This window comes from Nerophis ophidion, linkage group LG03, assembly GCF_033978795.1.
Source record: "Nerophis ophidion isolate RoL-2023_Sa linkage group LG03, RoL_Noph_v1.0, whole genome shotgun sequence".
Taxonomy (NCBI): domain Eukaryota; kingdom Metazoa; phylum Chordata; class Actinopteri; order Syngnathiformes; family Syngnathidae; genus Nerophis; species Nerophis ophidion.
In genome coordinates this window covers 14,373,596-14,392,124 of record NC_084613.1, presented here as the reverse complement: position 1 = coordinate 14,392,124, position 18,529 = coordinate 14,373,596, and the positions used below count along the sequence as shown (strand labels likewise).

At 33.3% G+C, this 18,529-nt stretch overlaps 1 protein-coding gene across 2 annotated transcripts in view; it reads right to left on the bottom strand.

Moving 5' to 3' along the window:
* The window catches only part of deaf1 (DEAF1 transcription factor), a 31,474-nt gene that overhangs the window by 1,457 nt on the left and 11,488 nt on the right, over nucleotides 1–18,529 (bottom strand). Inside the window, exons 6-12 of one of the 2 annotated variants that reach the window (XM_061894327.1) lie at nucleotides 16,716–16,781; nucleotides 16,598–16,642; nucleotides 11,948–12,071; nucleotides 11,741–11,872; nucleotides 9,777–10,027; nucleotides 6,507–6,590; nucleotides 3,607–3,696 (exon numbers count right to left, since the gene is read on the bottom strand). In XM_061894327.1, the coding sequence (XP_061750311.1) occupies nucleotides 3,607–3,696; nucleotides 6,507–6,590; nucleotides 9,777–10,027; nucleotides 11,741–11,872; nucleotides 11,948–12,071; nucleotides 16,598–16,642; nucleotides 16,716–16,781 (792 nt within the window). The remainder of the gene's footprint in view (nucleotides 1–3,606; nucleotides 3,697–6,506; nucleotides 6,591–9,776; nucleotides 10,028–11,740; nucleotides 11,873–11,947; nucleotides 12,072–16,597; nucleotides 16,643–16,715; nucleotides 16,782–18,529) is intronic. The other variant, XM_061894328.1, reaches the window with a different exon arrangement.

Sequence of the window (18,529 nt, the reverse complement as noted above, 5' to 3'; positions counted from 1 at the left end):
AAATGTTGCTTTTTTTTTTTTGCCCAAAAAATAAAAAAAACGCTATCTTCTACAAAAAAAGCATAAAACTATCATGAAAAATAATAAAAATGGGTAATAAATCTCATCAATTTAAGATTTAGTGTTGAAAGTAAAATAAAAGTTACTTACTTAAATGAATGGGACCCTTTTGTGTCCACACTAATTTTGCTGGGATTTTTTTCCTCAAAAAGGGTCATTGCTCAAAAAAACTAAAAAAATATATATCAGTGTTATGACATATTGACTATTCCATTATTCAATATTTCGGGGGAGAAAAATGTAGCTTATTTTGCTGCTTTTTTGGCTATAAAAAACATATCTTCGACAAAAAGGGCACAAAACTAGCATGAAAAGTAATACACCTCAAGGTCAACCTAAGATTTAGTGTTGAAAGTTTAAAAAAAGTATGACTTAAACACTTTTATGAGTGGGACCCCTTTGGGTCCCCAAGAGTTTGACTGGGATTTTTTTTCCTTTTAAATTCGTCATTTCTCCAAAAAATAAAAATGTTATGAATTATTGAACTATTCTGCTTTTAAATATTTTTCGGGAGAAAATGTTGCTTTCTTTTGGCAAAACAAAAAAAAAATATCTTCTACAAAAAAGCATAAAAATATCTTGAAAATTAAAAATGGGTAATAAATCTCAACATCAATTTATGATTTAGTGTTGAAAGTAAAATAAAAGTGACTTACTTAAATGAATGGGACCCTTTTGTGTCCACAATAATTTTGCTGGGATTTTTTTTTCTCAAAAAGGGTCATTGCTCAAAAAAAAATAAGAAAATATATATCAGTGTTATGACATTTTGACCTATTCCATTATTCAATATTTCGGGGGAGAAAATGTTTCTTATTTTGCTGCTTTTTTGGCTATAAAAAACATCTACAAAAAGGGCATAAAACTAGCATGAAAAGTAATACACCTCAAGGTCAACCTAAGATTTAGTGTTGAAAGTTAAAAAAAAAAAAAAAGTATGACTTAAACACTTATAAGTGGGACCCAAAAGAATTTGAGTGGGATTTTTTTCTTTTCTTTAAAAGCGTCATTGCTCAAAAAAATAAAAATGTTATGAATTATTGACCTATTCTGCTTTTAAATATTTTCAGGGAGAAAATGTTGCTTTTTTTTTTTTGGCAAAAAAAAAAAACAGAACCCTTCTACAAAAAAAAAGTATAAAACTAGCATGAAAAATAAAAATGCGTGATAAATCTCCATCAATTTAAGATTTAGTGTTGAAAGTAAAAAAAAAAAAAGTTACTTAAATGAATGGGAGCTTTTTATGTCCACAATTTTACTGGGATTTATTTTTGTATTTTTTTTGAAAGGGTCATTGCTCAAAAAAAATAAAAATAAAAAATATATATATATATATATATATATGTTATGACATATTAACCTATTCCATTTTGGAATAGGTTATTCAATATTTTGGGGCAGAAAATGTTGCTTATTTTGCTGCTTTTTTGGCTATAAAAAACATATCTTCTACAAAAAGGGCATAAAACTAACATGAAAAATTATAAAAATGGGTAAAATCTCAAGATCAACTTTAGATTTAAGTGTTAGAAGTAAAAAAAATAAAAGAAAAAGTATGACTTACTTTTAACACTTTTATGAACAGTCCCCAACATTTTTGGGGGATTTTTTCATTAAAACTTTCATCGCTCAAAAAGTATTGAATCCAAATCAATTATTGACAGATTTAAGGCTCTATTAACTTCACATCAAATTTTCCACAAAATAATCTGCTGGAAAATGTTCCATATTTAGTTTTTGGCATAAAGCCTTTTTTTTTTGTTAAGGTAAAGGGCATTAAACATTCCAAAACACAACTTTACATCTACAGATATAACGTCCATCTAGCGATTTAAGCAGAGGGGGACAAAGTGATTGAGACATTTTCTAGTCCTCAGGATCTTTAACATTTACCAAACTTGAGGAGCACTAAAAGTACAAAAAAATCGACATATTGTTTTGCTTTTTAAAATAAAATTAACAAATTTTCCGCCGCATCTTTTGTTGTGGGCGGGCCTCCCACTTTATACGTGTGGCAGCCATCATGTCTCAGCCTGGTAAGTAAGACACATCACATTGCATGTGAATGCCAGCCTATTTCCCATTACACTTCAGTGCATTTAGCTCAGTAGTTAGTTTGTTGCCAGACAGACAGACAGATTGCATTTGCTTTTTACACATTTTTACCTCTTTAATAATTAGTAGAAATAAACTGACATTCATCATTTAGTAGAAATAAACCAAAACATGAATAACTGAGTTGTTTTAATAGCTGCTCTCACCTTGTGTAACTCACAAAGATCTACTGTACTTCATCTTTTATAAGGTTTGGTGTGCCTGCCGTATGTGATATTTGATCGTGTTTGGTGTACCTACTGTACGTGATGTGAAGATCCCTGATGTGGGATGTCGTCGTGGCTTGTGCAGCCCTTTGAGACACTGGTGATTTAGGGCTGTAGAAGTCAACTTTAAATGACTGTTTGGTTTACCTGTGATATTTGATAAAGTTAAGTGAATTTACTGTATGTGATATTTGATCAGCTTTAACGTATCTACTGAACTGGATTTGACAAGGTTTGGTGTACCTACTGAATGTGATATAAAGTTTGATGAAGTGATTAATAAGGTTTGGTGTACCTAGTGTGTGTGGTAAGGTTCGTGTGCCTACTGAATGTGATATAGTTTGATGTACGTGATTTGATGTACCTAACGAACGTGATAGTTTGGTGTAATTAGTGTACGTGATTTGGTGTACCTAGTATACGTGATAAGATTCGGTGTACCTACTAAATATGTGTGATGAGGTTTGGTGTGGCTACAGAATGTGATATAAAGTTTGGTGTACATGACTTGATAAGGTTTGGTGTACCTATTGAACATGATATAAAGTTCAGTGTATGTGATTTACTAAGGTTTGGTGTACTTACTGATTGTGATTTGATAATGTATGTGATAAGGTTTGTGGACATACAAAATGTGATATAGTTTGGTGTACGTGATTTAATGTACCTACTGAACATGATAGTTTGGTGTACTTAGTGTACGCGACTCAAAAAGGTTTGGTGTACCTACTGAATGTGATGTGTGATAAGGTTTGGCGTGCCTACTGAATGTGATATAAAGTTTGGTGTACATGATGTGATAAGGTTTGGTGTACTTGAATGTGATATAAAGTTTGATGCGCGTAATTTAATGAGGTGTGTGTGCTTACTGAATGTGATAGTTTGGTGTATGTGATTTGATAAGATTTGGTGTAACTACTGAACGTGATAGTTTGGTGTACTTAGTGTACGTGATTTAATAAGGTTTGGTGTACCTAGTATACGTAATAAGGTTTGGTGTACCTACTAAATGTGATGTGTGATAGGGTTTGGTGCACATGATTTGATATGATTTGGTGTCCCTAGCGCATATGATTTGATATGGCTTGGCGCACAGTGTACATGATTTGATAAGGTTTGATGTACCTGCTGAATGTGATGTGTGATAAGTTTTGGTGTACTTACTAAATGTGATAATGTTTGGTGTAGGTAGTGTCTGATAATATGTGCTGTGTGTAGCACGTACCTTCCTCTGGCAGAAGGGGGAGCAGTAGTTGACTTTATGACAACCAGTACATTGGTTGAAGGCCAGACGTCCACAGTTGACACACATCTGCTGAGAAACAAACACTTGTCATGTCACATGACTGCGTAACCGTGACAACCACAATGTATCCCAGCATGCATCTGCTGAGGAACGAACACTGGTCATGTCACATAACTGCGTAACCATGACAACCACAATGTATCCCAGCCTGTTGTTACATTTATTTGCATGAAATACAATAGCAAAGTACTGTTGCTTCTTCTACCTGCTAACATCATATTTGATCCCAGTATAAGGTGTGATGCTCCAATAAAAGTAATAAGACATGAGTTTAGTAATCATGCACTACTTTCTTCTATCACTTTTTTAACTCATTCAGTCATCAGATAAAACCATTTAGAGTCAAACCTAATTTAGGGAAAATAAATACAATGTGTTTTACTTACCATAACCTTTATTACCTTATTTAACTTTTGTTTACCTACTTTTACCTTCAACTTATGTATCTTCTTACCTTCTATTAACATTATTTTACCTTATTTATCTTCTTACCTTTTAGTCACCTTATTTGACCTTATTTCAACTGTCGTTTACCAACTTTTATTCATCTTCTATTAACCTTGTTCTAACACACTTTAACTAGTTTACCTTCTATAAACCTTATTTTAACTATTTACCTTCTTTTACACCTCATTCACCCTCTATTGTCCTTATTTTATCTATCATTTACCTTCTTTTACCTTATATTAATCTTCTATTAACCTTATTTTAACTATTTTCCCACTCTTAACCTTATTTGACCTTTTATTCATCTTCTATTAACCCTATTTTAACTTTAACTCATATTTACCTTCTATTAACCTTATGTTACCTTATTTGAACTATCATTTACCTCCTTTTACCTTTTATGCATCTTCTATTAACCTTATTTGAACTATTATTCACCTTCTATTAACCATCGTTGACCTTTTTTTAACTATCGTTTCTTTTACCTTCTATTAACCTTATTTGAACTATCATTTACCTTCTTTTACCTTTTATTCACATTCTATTAATAATATTTTAACTATCATTTACCAGCCTTTTATTCATCTTCTATTAACATTATTTTACCTATTATTTATCTACTAGTTACCTTATTTTAACTATCATTTATCTTTGTTTACATTGTATTAATCTTCTATTAACCTAATTTAACCTTTTATTCATCTATTAACTTTAATTTAACTTAATCTATTATTTACCTTCGATTAACCTTATGTTACCTTATTTGAACTATCATTTACCTCCTTGTACCTTTTATGCATCTTCTATTAACCTTATTTGAACTATTATTCACCTTCTATTAACCATCGTTGACCTTATTTTAACTATTGTTTACATTCTTTTACCATCTATTAACCTTATTTTAACTATCATTTACCTTTTACCTACCTTCTATTAACCTTATTTTAACTTAATTTACCTTCTTTTACCTTTTATTCACCTTATTTTAACTATCATTTACCACCTTTTATTCATCTTCTATTAACCATATTTTACCTATTATTTATCTACTAGTTACTTTATTTTAACTATCATTTATCTACCTTTTATTCATCTATTAACCTTATTTTAACTTACTTTATTATTTACCTTCTATTAACCTTATGTTACCTTATTTGAACTATCATTTACCTCCTTGTACCTTTTATCTTCTATTAACCCTATTTTAACTATTATTCACCATCATTTACCTTTTATTCACCTATTAACCATCGTTTACCTTATTTTAACTATTCTTTAACTTCGTTTACCTTTTATTCACCATCTTTTACCTTTTATTGATCTTCTCTTTACCTTATTTTACCTTATTTACTCTTCCTTTACCTGTTAATCTTCTATGAACTTTATTTAACTATCATTTACCTTCTTTTACCTTGTAATCATCTTTTATTAACCTTATTTTAACTATCATTTACCTCTTATATTTTACTAACCATATTTTAACTATTAACTTTTTTACCTTTTTATTCACCTATTAACCATCATTTACCTTATTTTAACTGTTTACCTTCCTTTACCTGTAATTTATCTTCTATTAACTATTTACCTTCTATTAACCTTGTTTTACCTTTCATTCATCTTCTATTAACCTTATGTTACTTGGTTTTACCTTTTATTCATCTATTAACCTTATGTTACCTTATTTGAACTATCATTTACCTCCTTGTACCTTTTATCTTCTATTAACCTTATTTGAACTATTATTCCACCATCATTTAGCTTTTATTCAACTTCTATTAACCACCTTTTACCTTATTTTAACTATTCTTTAACTTTGTTTACCTCTTATTCACCATCTTTTACCTTTCATTCATCTTCTATTAAACTTATTTTGACTAATCTTTACTCTTCTTTTACCTTTTATTCATCTTCTATTAACCTTATTTAACTATCAATTACCTCCTTCTATTATCTTCTACTAATCATACTATTATTCCCCTTACATCCACCTTATTTGAACTATTAACTGTTTTACCTTTTTATTCACCTTCTATTAACCATACCTTATTTTAACTATTGTTTACCTTCTTTTACCTCTTATTCACCATCTATTAACCTTATTTGAACTATCATTTACCTTTTATTCACCTTCTATTAACCTTATTTGAACTATTATTTACCTTCTGTTCCACATGTATTGTATATCATACGATCCAGGTGTGATCAAATGATATCAGGCACCTTCATGGATGCATGCGACTAAGAGCTTCTCGAAATGGTATCAAATGGAACAATCCACTTCCTGGTGAGGTCACATGACGCCCACGTAGGACACTGATTGGCGGAGCACTGACAGATATCTTACTTTCACTTGGGAAAGAAAAGGGACGTACATTAATGATGAGTTCAGTCATGTCCGCGCTCCGCTTGCCTTCCAGGTCGTCTGATGGGTGGAAACACATCCCGCTGTGGAACGACTGACACACACACACACACACACACACACACACACACACACACACACACACACACACACACACACACACACACACACACACACACACACACAGCGGGTCATGAATATACAGAGTATATCAAAGATGGAATATGTCACAGAAGGAAGAACTGGTGTTGTGTTCAATGTCACCTGGGAATTTACAAAAACAAACTTGTGCCGTTAAAGACTTGACATAGTAAAGTTGTCTTCCAATCATTTATCGTCGTTTGGACAAAATCTGAATGTATTGTTTTTGTTTTTTTCACAAAATATTGTGTTACTGCTTGAAGAGTTCTATTCTCTGACAGTCTTTGAACGCATCGTGACCAAGAGACTGCCATGCTTTAACAAAGCCATCCCACACCAACTGAGAAGTAAGTTTTTCCCAGCATGCATTGCTGTCACGATCATCACTTTTATCATTACTTTAAATCAGGGGTCACCAGATGAGTCGCCCGCTGGCCTGTTCTAAAAATAGCTCAAATAGCAGCACTTACCAGTGAGCTGCCTTTATTTTTTAAATTGTATTTATTTACTAGCAAGCTGGTCTCGCTTTGCTCGACATTTTTGATTTTAGGAGAGACAAAACTCAAATAGAATTTGAAAATCCAAGAAAATATTTTAAAGACTTGGTCTTCACTTGTGCAAATAAATTCATTTATTTTTTTACTTTGCTTCTTATAACTTTCAGAAAGACAATTTTAGAGAAAAAATACAACCTTAAAAATGATTTTAGGATTTTTAAACACATATAGCTTTTTACCTTTTAAATTCCTTCCTCTTCTTTCCTGACAATTTAATTCAATGTTCAAGTAAATGTATTTCTTTTTATTGTAAAGAATAATAATTTCTTTTTAATTTAATTCTTCATTTTAGCTTTTGTTTTTTCGACGAAGAATATTTGTGAAATATTTATTCAAAATTATTATGATTAAATTTCAAAACAATTATTTTGCCAAATCTAGAAAACCTGTCAAATCAAATTTAAATCTTATTTCAAACTCTGTTGAATTTGTTTTAAAAATTTTGTTTCTGGAAAATCTAGAAGAAATAATGATTTGTCTTTGTTAGAACTATAGCTTGGTCCAATTTGTTATATATTCTAACAAAGTGCAGATTGGATTTTAACCTATTTAAAACATGTCATCAAAATTCTAAAATTAATCTTAATCAGGAAATATTACTAATGATGTTCCATAACTCCTTTTTTAACTTTTTTCAAAAAGATTCGAATTAGCTAGTTTTTCTCAACTTTTTTTCGGTTGATTTTAAATTTTAAAGAGTCGAAATTGAAGATAAACTATGTTTCAAAATTTAATTTTACTTTTTTTTCCCCCAGTTTTCTCCTCTTTTAAACCGTTCAATTAAGTGTTTTTTTCATCATTTATTCTCTACAAAAAAACTTGCGTAAAAGGAAAAAAAATTTACGACGGAATGACAGACAGAAATACCCATTTTTTTTAAATATATATATATAGATTTATTTATTAAAGGTAAATTGAGCAAATTGGCTATTTCTGGCAATTTATTTAAGTGTGTATCAAACTGGTAGCCCTTCGCATTAATCAGTACCCAAGAAGTAGCTCTTGGCTTCAAAAAGGTTGATGACCCCTGCTTTAAAGTGAAGTGAATTCTATTTATATAGCGCTTTTCTCTAGTGACTCAAAGAGCTTAACATATACAATTCTGCATTTTAATACTTGGTGCCATCTTGGTAGTATGACAACGTCTCTTATGTTAGCATGCTAATGTTTTATGCTAGAATTTTATCTCATTTTCTATGTTTACACCTAGCGCTAGCTGCGAAAAACACCGTGTCCTAAATCATCATGCTAATGTTAGCATGCTAACGTGTTTTTTTTTGTCAATACCTAAACATTATATATTTTGATACTAGGCAACATTTTAGAAGGATGCTAACGTCTCCTATATTAGCATGCTAATGTTAGCATGCTAACGTGTTTTTTTTGTCAATACCTAAACATTATATATTTTGATACTAGGCAACATTTTAGAAGGATGCTAATGTCTCCTATATTAGCATGCTAACATTCAATGCTGGTTTTCTTGCTAATTTAGTATGTTTTAACTTGATAATCATGGATTTTGATAGTTGGTGCCATCTTGGAAGTATGCTAACATTTTGTGCTAGTTTTTTTAAACCAATTTAATATGTTTTAACCTAAAAATCATGAATTTTGATAGTTGGCGCCATATTGGTAGTATGCCAACGTCTCTTATATTGGCATGCTAACATTTTGTGCTATTTTTTTAAAACAAATTTAGTATGTTTTAACCTAAAAATCATGGATTTTGATAGTTGGCGCCATCTTGGAAGTATGCTAACATCTCATATTAGCATGCTAACATTTTGCGATAGGTTTTTTTAAACTAATTTAGTATATTTTAACCTAACAATCATGGATTTTGATAGTTTGAGCCATCTTGGTATGCTAACATTTTATGCTGGCTTTTTAACTAATTAGTATGTTTTAACCTAGCAGTCATGGATTTTGATAGTTGGCGCCATCTTGGTATTATGAAAACCTCTCATATATTGGCATGTTAACATTTTATGCGGGCTTTTTAACTAATTTAGTATGTTTTAACCTAACAATCATAAATTTTTATAGTTGGCGCAATCTTGGTAGTATGCTAACGTCTCTTATATTGGCATACTATCATTATGTGCTAGGTTTTTTTAAACTAATTTAGTTTGTTTTAACCTAACAATCATGGATTTTGATAGTTGGCGCCATCTTAGAAGTATGCTAACATCTCATATTGGCATGCTAACATTTTATGCTGGCTTTTTAAAGTAATTTAGTATGTTTTAACCTAACAATTATGGATTTTGATAGTTTGCGCCATTTTGGTATGCTAACATTTTATGGTAGCTTTTTAACTAATTTAGTATGTTTTAACCTAACAATTATGGATTTTGATAGTTAGTGCCATCTTGGAAGTATGCTAACATTTTGTGCTAGTTTTTTTTTTAAAACTAATTTAGTATGTTTAAACCTAACAATCATGGATTTTGATAGTTGGCGCCATCTTGGAAGTATGCCAACGTCATTTTATTTTTAGCATGCTACTGTTTGCATGCTACCATGTCATACTTTAACAGTTCAAGTTTTTGGACGTCCAAAAGGTATAACCTTCTCACCTCTTTCTGACCTTTGACCCCAGCGGCGTCCCTCTTGGCCTGGTCGATCAGCACCTTCAGCTGCTGCACGTTGCTCATCAGCGTGTTGGCCAGGTCTTCCAGGCCCTGCCAGGGGTTCTTCTGGACCTCGCTCAACGACGGCACCATGGCCGCCGCCTCCAGCGTCCTGACCAGCGAGGCCGAAGCCGAGGGGGTCGCCAAGCCCATCTTGGCCTGGGGGGACACAGCCAGGGCCGGCAAGGCTGTCAGCACTGGGGAGGGGGGCAGAGAGAAGGATCCAGGTCAGCGTGGTCTACGTTCTGAGCTACTTCTCCCTTGCCTCGTTGCCATGGCGATAATCTTCCGCTCAGCTGTATCTGTGAACCATGAATCCAAGGTCCGCTAAAGTGACTTTGAACCGTCCTCTAACGGTCAAATGTGTCCACGCACATGCTAACAATTTGCATGTGTCATATACTAAGTATAGTGACTAAGGTGTAAGGCTGGGAAATTAGTTAAAAAAGTGTAAAATTATCTAAAAATAAATTAGCATAGTAACTTTAAAAAATTAGCATGCTAACAATATGCATTAATATGACTAAAGTATAAGGCTGGGAATTTAGTTAAAAAAGTTTAAAATTATCTCAAAAAGTTAGCATGCTAACAATTTTTATTAATATGACTAAGGTATAAGGCTGGGAAATTAGTTAAAAAAGTGTAAAATGTACTTTAAAAAGTTAGCAATGTTAACAATTTGCATTCGTATAACTAAGGAATAAGGCTGGGAATTCAGTTAAAAAAGTGTAAAATGTACTTAAAAAAGTTAGCATGCTAACAATTTGCATTAATATGACTAAGGTGTAAGGCTGGGAAATGAGTTAAAAAAGTGTAAAATGTACTTTAAAAAGTTAGCATGCTAACAATTTGCATTAATATGACTAAGGTGTAAGGCTGGGAAATGAGTTAAAAAAGTGTAAAATGTACTTTAAAAAGTTAGCATGCTAACAATTTGCATTAATATGACTAAGGTGTAAGGCTGGGAAATGAGTTAAAAAAGTGTAAAATGTACTTAAAAAAGTTAGCATGCTAACAATTTGCATTAATATGACTAAGGTGTAAGGCTGGGAAATGAGTTAAAAAAGTGTAAAATGTACTTTAAAAAGTTAGCATGCTAACAATTTGCATTAATATGACTAAGGTATAAGGCTGGGAAATTAGTTAAAAAAGTGTAAAATGTACTTTAAAAAGATAGCAATGTTAACAATTTGCATTCGTATAACTAAGGAATAAGGCTGGGAATTCAGTTAAAAAAGTGTAAAATGTACTTAAAAAAGTTAGCATGCTAACAATTTGCATTAATATGACTAAGGTGTAAGGCTGGGAAATGAGTTAAAAAAGTGTAAAATGTACTTTAAAAAGTTAGCATGCTAACAATTTGCATTAATATGACTAAGGAATAAGGCTGGGAATTTAGTTTAAAAAAGTGTAAAATGTACTTAAAAAGCTAGCATGCTAACAATTTGCATTAATATGACTGAAGTGTAAGGCTGGGAAATTAGTTTAAAAAAGTGTAAAATGTACTTAAAAAGCTAGCATGCTAACAATTTGTATTAATATGACTAAGGTATAAGGCTGGGAAATGAGTTAAAAAAGTGTAAAATGTACTTTAAAAAGTTAGCATGCTAACAATTTGCATTAATATGACTAAGGAATAAGGCTGGGAATTTAGTTTTAAAAAGTGTAAAATTTACTTAAAAAGCTAGCATGCTAACAATTTGCATTAATATGACTGAAGTGTAAGGCTGGGAAATTAGTTAAAAAAGTGTAAAATTATCTAAAAAAAAGTTAGCATGCTAACAATTAGCATTAATATGACTGAAGTGTAAGGCTGGGAAATGAGTTTAAAAAAAGTGTAAAATCATCTAAAAAGTTAGCATGCTAACAAGTTGACACAGGTGTCAAAGTGCACCTGACGGCATCAGTACCTGCCGTGCCGGCGAACACGTCACTCGGCGCCGAGGCGTCCGCGATGATGGCGGCGCTGGGGTCGTTGTTGGCGAGGCGCTCAAAGGTCAGCGTGCCGGGGGAGGTGATGTGGCCCGTGGGGTTGACCGTGACTGTGTGGGCGGAGCAAGGGGGTCAGCAGGAGCCAGGGTCCAATCACAGAGCGGCACTGCGGTCACGTGACTCACATGTGATCCCAGAGGTCAGCGTGATGTTCTTGGCCGCAGGAACTTCCTTTTTGCTGGGAAGGGAAGGCGACTCCGCTTCCTTCCGCCTCCTCTTGTAGGGCACGAAGAGGCGGACTGGACCGTTCTGAGGCGGGTCACAAGCATTCTTACCTTGCTACTTATTGACATGTTGCACTAAAGATGCATTTATGTTGCTACTTATTGACATGTGGCACTATAGATGCATTTATATTGCTACTAATTGACATGTGGCACCACAGATGCGTTTTATGTTGCTACCAATTGACATGTTGCACTAAAGATGCATTTTATGTTGCTACTTATTGACATGTTGCACTATAGATGCATTTTATGTTGCTACTTATTGACATGTGGCACTAAAGATGCATTTTATGTTGCTACTTATTGACATGTTGCACTATAGATGCATTTTATGTTGCTACTTATTGACATGTTGCACTATAGAGGCATTTTATGTTGCTACTTATTGACATGTTGCACTATAGAGGCATTTTATGTTGCTACTTATTGACATGTTGCACTATAGAGGCATTTTATGTTGCTACTTATTGACATGTTGCACTATAGAGGCATTTTATGTTGCTACTTATTGACATGTGGCACTAAAGATGCATTTTATGTTGCTACTTATTGCCATGTGTCACTAAAGATGCATTTTATGTTATGTATTGACATGTTGCACTAAAGATGCTTTTTATGTTGCTACTTATTGACATGTTGTTCTATAAATTAATTTTATATTGCTACTTATTGACATGTAGCACTAAAGATGCATTTTATGTTGCTACTTATTGACATGTGACACTAAAGATGCATTTTATGTTGCTACTTATTGACATGTTGCACTATAGATGCATTTAATATTTCTACTTATTGACATGTTGCACTAAAGATGCATTTTATGTTGCTACTTATTGACATGTGACACTAAAGATGCATTTTATGTTGCTACTTATTGACATGTTGCACTATAGATGCATTTTATGTTGCTACTTATTGCCATGTGTCACTAAAGATGCATTTTATGTTATGTATTGACATCTTGCACTAAAGATGCTTTTTATGTTGCTACTTATTGACATGTTGTACTATAAATGAATTTTATATTGCTTCCCATTGACATGTGGCACTAAAGATGCATTTTATGTTGCTACTTATTGACATGTTGCACTAAAGATGCATTTTATGTTGCTACTCATTGATATGTTGCACTAAAGATGCATTTTATGTTGCTACTCATTGATATGTTGCACTAAAGATGCTTTTTTTGACATGTGGCACTAAAGATGCATTTTATGTTGCTACTTATTGACATGTGGCACTAAAGATGCATTTTATGTTGCTACTTATTGACATGTTGCACTAAAGATGCATTTTATGTTGCTACTCATTGATATGTTGCACTAAAGATGTTTTTTTTGACATGTGGCACTAAAGATGCATTTTATGTTGCTACTTATTGACATGTTGCACTAAAGATGCATTTTATGTTGCTACTTATTGACATGTTGCACTACAGATGCATTTTATGTTGCTACTCATTGATATGTTGCACTAAAGATGCTTTTTTTGATATGTGGCACTAAAGATGCATTTTATGTTGCTACTTATTGACATGTTGCACTATAGATGCATTTTATGTTGCTACTTATTGACATGTTGCACTATAGATGCATTTAATATTGCTACTTATTGACATGTGGCACTAAAGATGCATTTTATGTTGCTACTTATTGACATGTTGCACTATAGATGCATTTTATGTTGCTACTTATTGACATGTTGCACTATAGATGCATTTAATATTGCTACTTATTGACATGTTGCACTAAAGATGCATTTTATGTTGCTACTTATTGACATGTTGCACTATAGAGGCATTTTATGTTGCTACTTATTGACATGTGGCACTAAAGATGCATTTTATGTTGCTACTTATTGCCATGTGTCACTAAAGATGCATTTTATGTTATGTATTGACATGTTGCACTAAAGATGCTTTTTATGTTGCTACTTATTGACATGTTGTTCTATAAATTAATTTTATATTGCTACTTATTGACATGTAGCACTAAAGATGCATTTTATGTTGCTACTTATTGACATGTGACACTAAAGATGCATTTTATGTTGCTACTTATTGACATGTTGCACTATAGATGCATTTAATATTGCTACTTATTGACATGTAGCACTAAAGATGCATTTTATGTTGCTACTTATTGACATGTGGCTCTAAAGATGCATTTTATGTTGCTACTTATTGCCATGTGTCACTAAAGATGAATTTTGTGTTATGTATTGACATCTTGCACTAAAGATGCATTTTATGTTGCTACTTATTGACATGTTGTACTATAAATGAATTTTATATTGCTTCCCATTGACATGTGGCACTAAAGATGCATTTTATGTTGCTACTCATTGATATGTTGCACTAAAGATGCATTTTATGTTGCTACTCATTGATATGTTGCATTAAAGATGCTTTTTTTGACATGTGGCACTAAAGATGCATTTTATGTTGCTACTTATTGACATGTGGCACTAAAGATGCATTTTATGTTGCTACTTATTGACATGTTGCACTAAAGATGCATTTTATGTTGCTACTCATTGATATGTTGCACTAAAGATGCTTTTTTTGACATGTGGCACTAAAGATGCATTTTATGTTGCTACTTATTGACATGTGGCACTAAAGATGCATTTTATGTTGCTACTTATTGACATGTTGCACTAAAGATGCATTTTATGTTGCTACTCATTGATATGTTGCACTAAAGATGCTTTTTTTGACATGTGGCACTAAAGATGCATTTTATGATGCTACTTATTGACATGTTGCACTAAAGATGCATTTTATGTTGCTACTTATTGACATGTTTCACTACAGATGCATTTTATGTTGCTACTCATTGATATGTTGCACTAAAGATGCTTTTTTTGACATGTGGCACTAAAGATGCATTTTATGTTGCTACTTATTGACATGTTGCACTAAATATGCATTTTATGTTGCTACTTATTGACATAAATAAATAAATGGGTTGTACTTGTATAGCGCTTTTCTACCTTCAAGGTACTCAAAGCGCTTCGACACTACTTCCACATTTACCCATTCACACACACATTCACACACTGATGGAGGGAGCTGCCATGCAAGGCGCCAACCAGTACCCATCAGGAGCAAGGGTGAAGTGTCTTGCTCAGGACACAACGGACGTGACGACTAAAGATGCATTTTATGTAGCTACTTATTGCCATGTGTCACTAAACATGAATTTTATGTTATGTATTGACATCTTGCACTAAAGATGCTTTTTGTGTTGCTACTTATTGACATGTTGTACTATAAATGAATTTTATATTACTACTTATTGACATGTGGCACTAAAGATGCATTTTATGTTGCTACTTATTGCCATGTGTCACTAAAGATGCATTTAATGTAGCTATTTATTGACATGTTGCACTAAAGATGCATTTTATGTTGCTACTCATTGACATGTTGCACTATAGAGATATTTTATGTTGCTACTTATTGCCATGTGTCACTAAAGATGCATTTTATGTTATGTATTGACATGTTGCACTAAAGATGCTTTTTATGTTGCTACTTATTGACATGTGGCACTAAAGATGCATTTTATGTTGCTACTTATTGACATGTTGCACTAATGATGCATTTTATGTTGCTACTTATTGACATGTGGCACTAAAGATGCATTTTATGTTGCTACTTATTGACATGTGGCACTAAAGATGCATTTTATGTTGCTACTTATTGACATGTGGCACTAAAGATGCATTTTATGTTGCTACTTATTGACATGTTGCACTAAAGATGCATTTTATGTTGCTACTCATTGACATGTTGCACTATAGAGATATTTTATGTTGCTACTTATTGCCATGTGTCACTAAAGATGCATTTTATGTTATGTATTGACATGTTGCACTAAAGATGTTTTTTATGTTGCTACTTATTGACATGTGACACTAAAGATGCATTTTATGTTGCTACTTATTGACATGTGACACTAAAGATGAACTTTATGTTGCTACTTATTGACATGTGGCACTAAAGATGCATTTTATGTTGCTACTCTTTCACATGTTGCACTAAAGATGCATTTTATGTTGCTACTTATTGACATGTTGCACTAAAGATGCATTTTATGTTGCTACTCATTGACATGTTGCACTATAGAGATATTTTATGTTGCTACTTATTGCCATGTGTCACTAAAGATGCATTTTATGTTATGTATTGACATGTTGCACTAAAGATGCTTTTTATGTTGCTACTTATTGACATGTGACACTAAAGATGCATTTTATGTTGCTACTTATTGACATGTGACACTAAAGATGCACTTTATGTTGCTACTTATTGACATGTGGCACTAAAGATGCATTTTATGTTGCTACTCTTTCACATGTTGCACTAAAGATGCATTTTATGTTGCTACTTATTGACATGTTGCACTAAATATGCATTTTATTGACATGTGGCACTAAAGATACATTTTATGTTGCTATTAATTGACATGTTGCACTAAAGATGCATTTATGTTGCTACTTATTGACATGTGGCACTGAAGAGACAAGACACCAGTCATTTACCATGGTGATGGCTTCTGCTTCCACACTCTCGCCCTCCTTGGAACACTGGACACAACAACACAGTCCTGAACCACAACCAGAAGCAGTACCAGAACCACGGCCGCTTCTGGTCACTCACCAAAGTGATGTCGTCACAGCAGGCGGAGCAGGTGCACGAGGCAGCGTGGGGGTTCAACATGCGGTCCTGGAATTAAACACACCAGGAGTTAGATAGACACCAACCTCACCTAGTGGTACCAACACATACCAGTACTAACAAATACTGACAAAGTGGTACCAATACATACCAGTACCATATACGTGTTGGTACTAACATAACAGTATCAACACATACCAGTACCAACATATATTGACATAGTGGTACCAACACATACTAGTACCAACATATATTGACATAGTGGTACCAACACATACCAGTACCAACATATATCAACATAGTGGTACCAACACATACGAGTATCAACACATACCAGTACCAACATTTATCGACATAGTGGTACCAACATATGTCGACATAGTGGTACCAAGACATACAAGTATCAATACATACCAGTACAAACATATATCGACAAAGTGGTACTAACACATACCAGTACCAACATATCGACAAAACGGTACCAACACATACCAGTACCAACATATACATGTTTATATGCTAGTACCAACATATACATGTTGGTACTAGCATATACCAGTATCAAAACATACCAGTACCAATACATACTTGTACCAACAGATACATATATGTGTTGCTACTAACATACACCAACATATACCAGTACCAACACATTCCAGCACCAACATATATTGACATAGTGGTACAAACACATACTAGTACCAACATATATCGACATAGTGGTACCAACACATACCAGTACCAACATGTATTGACATAGTGGTATCAACACAAACCAGTACCAACATGTATCGACATAATGGTACCAACACACCCAAGTACCTACATATCGACATAGTGGTACCAACACATACCATTACCAACATATATCGACATAGTGGTACCAACACATAAGAGTATCAATACATGCCAGTACAAACATATCGACAAAGTGTTACTAACGCATACCAGTACCATTAAATATCAGTACTAACATATACATCAAAAAGTTATATTTTGGTTTCATCTGACCACATGACATCCTCCCAATCCTCTGCTGTATCATCCATGTATCCATTTTGGTATAAACTCAACTTGTCGTGTTTGGAGGAAAAAGAATACTGAGTTGCATCCCAAGAACACCACACCTACTGTGAAGCATGGGGGTGGAAATATCATGCTTTGGGGCTGTTTTTCTGCTAAGGGGACAAGATGATTGATCCGTGTTAAGGAAAGAATGAATGGGGCCTTGTATCGTTAGATTTTGAGCCAAAACCTCCTCCCATCAGTGAGAGCTTTGAATGGTTGACCAAATACTTATTTTCCACCATAATTTACAAATAAATTATTTAAAATTCCTACAATGTGATTTCCTGGATTTTTTTTCACATTCTGTCTCTCACAGTTGAAGTGTACCTATGATGAAAATTACAGACCTCTGTCATCATTTTAAGTGGGAGAACTTGCACAATCGGTGGCTGACTAAATACTTTTTTGCCCCACTGTATCAACATAATGGTACCAACACATACCAGTACCAACATATCGACGTAGTGGTACCAACACATACCAGAACCAACACATACCATTACCAACATATCGACATGGTGGTAACCGACACATACCAGTACCAACATATATCGACATAGTGGTATATACTAGGACTGCAACAACTAATCGATTAAGTCGATTATAAAAATAGTTGGCGATCAATTCAGTCATCGATTCGTTGGATGTATGCAATGCACATGCGCTGAGGTTCTTTTTTTTTTTTTCCCCCTAAACCTTTATTTTTAAACTGCAACATTTACAAACAG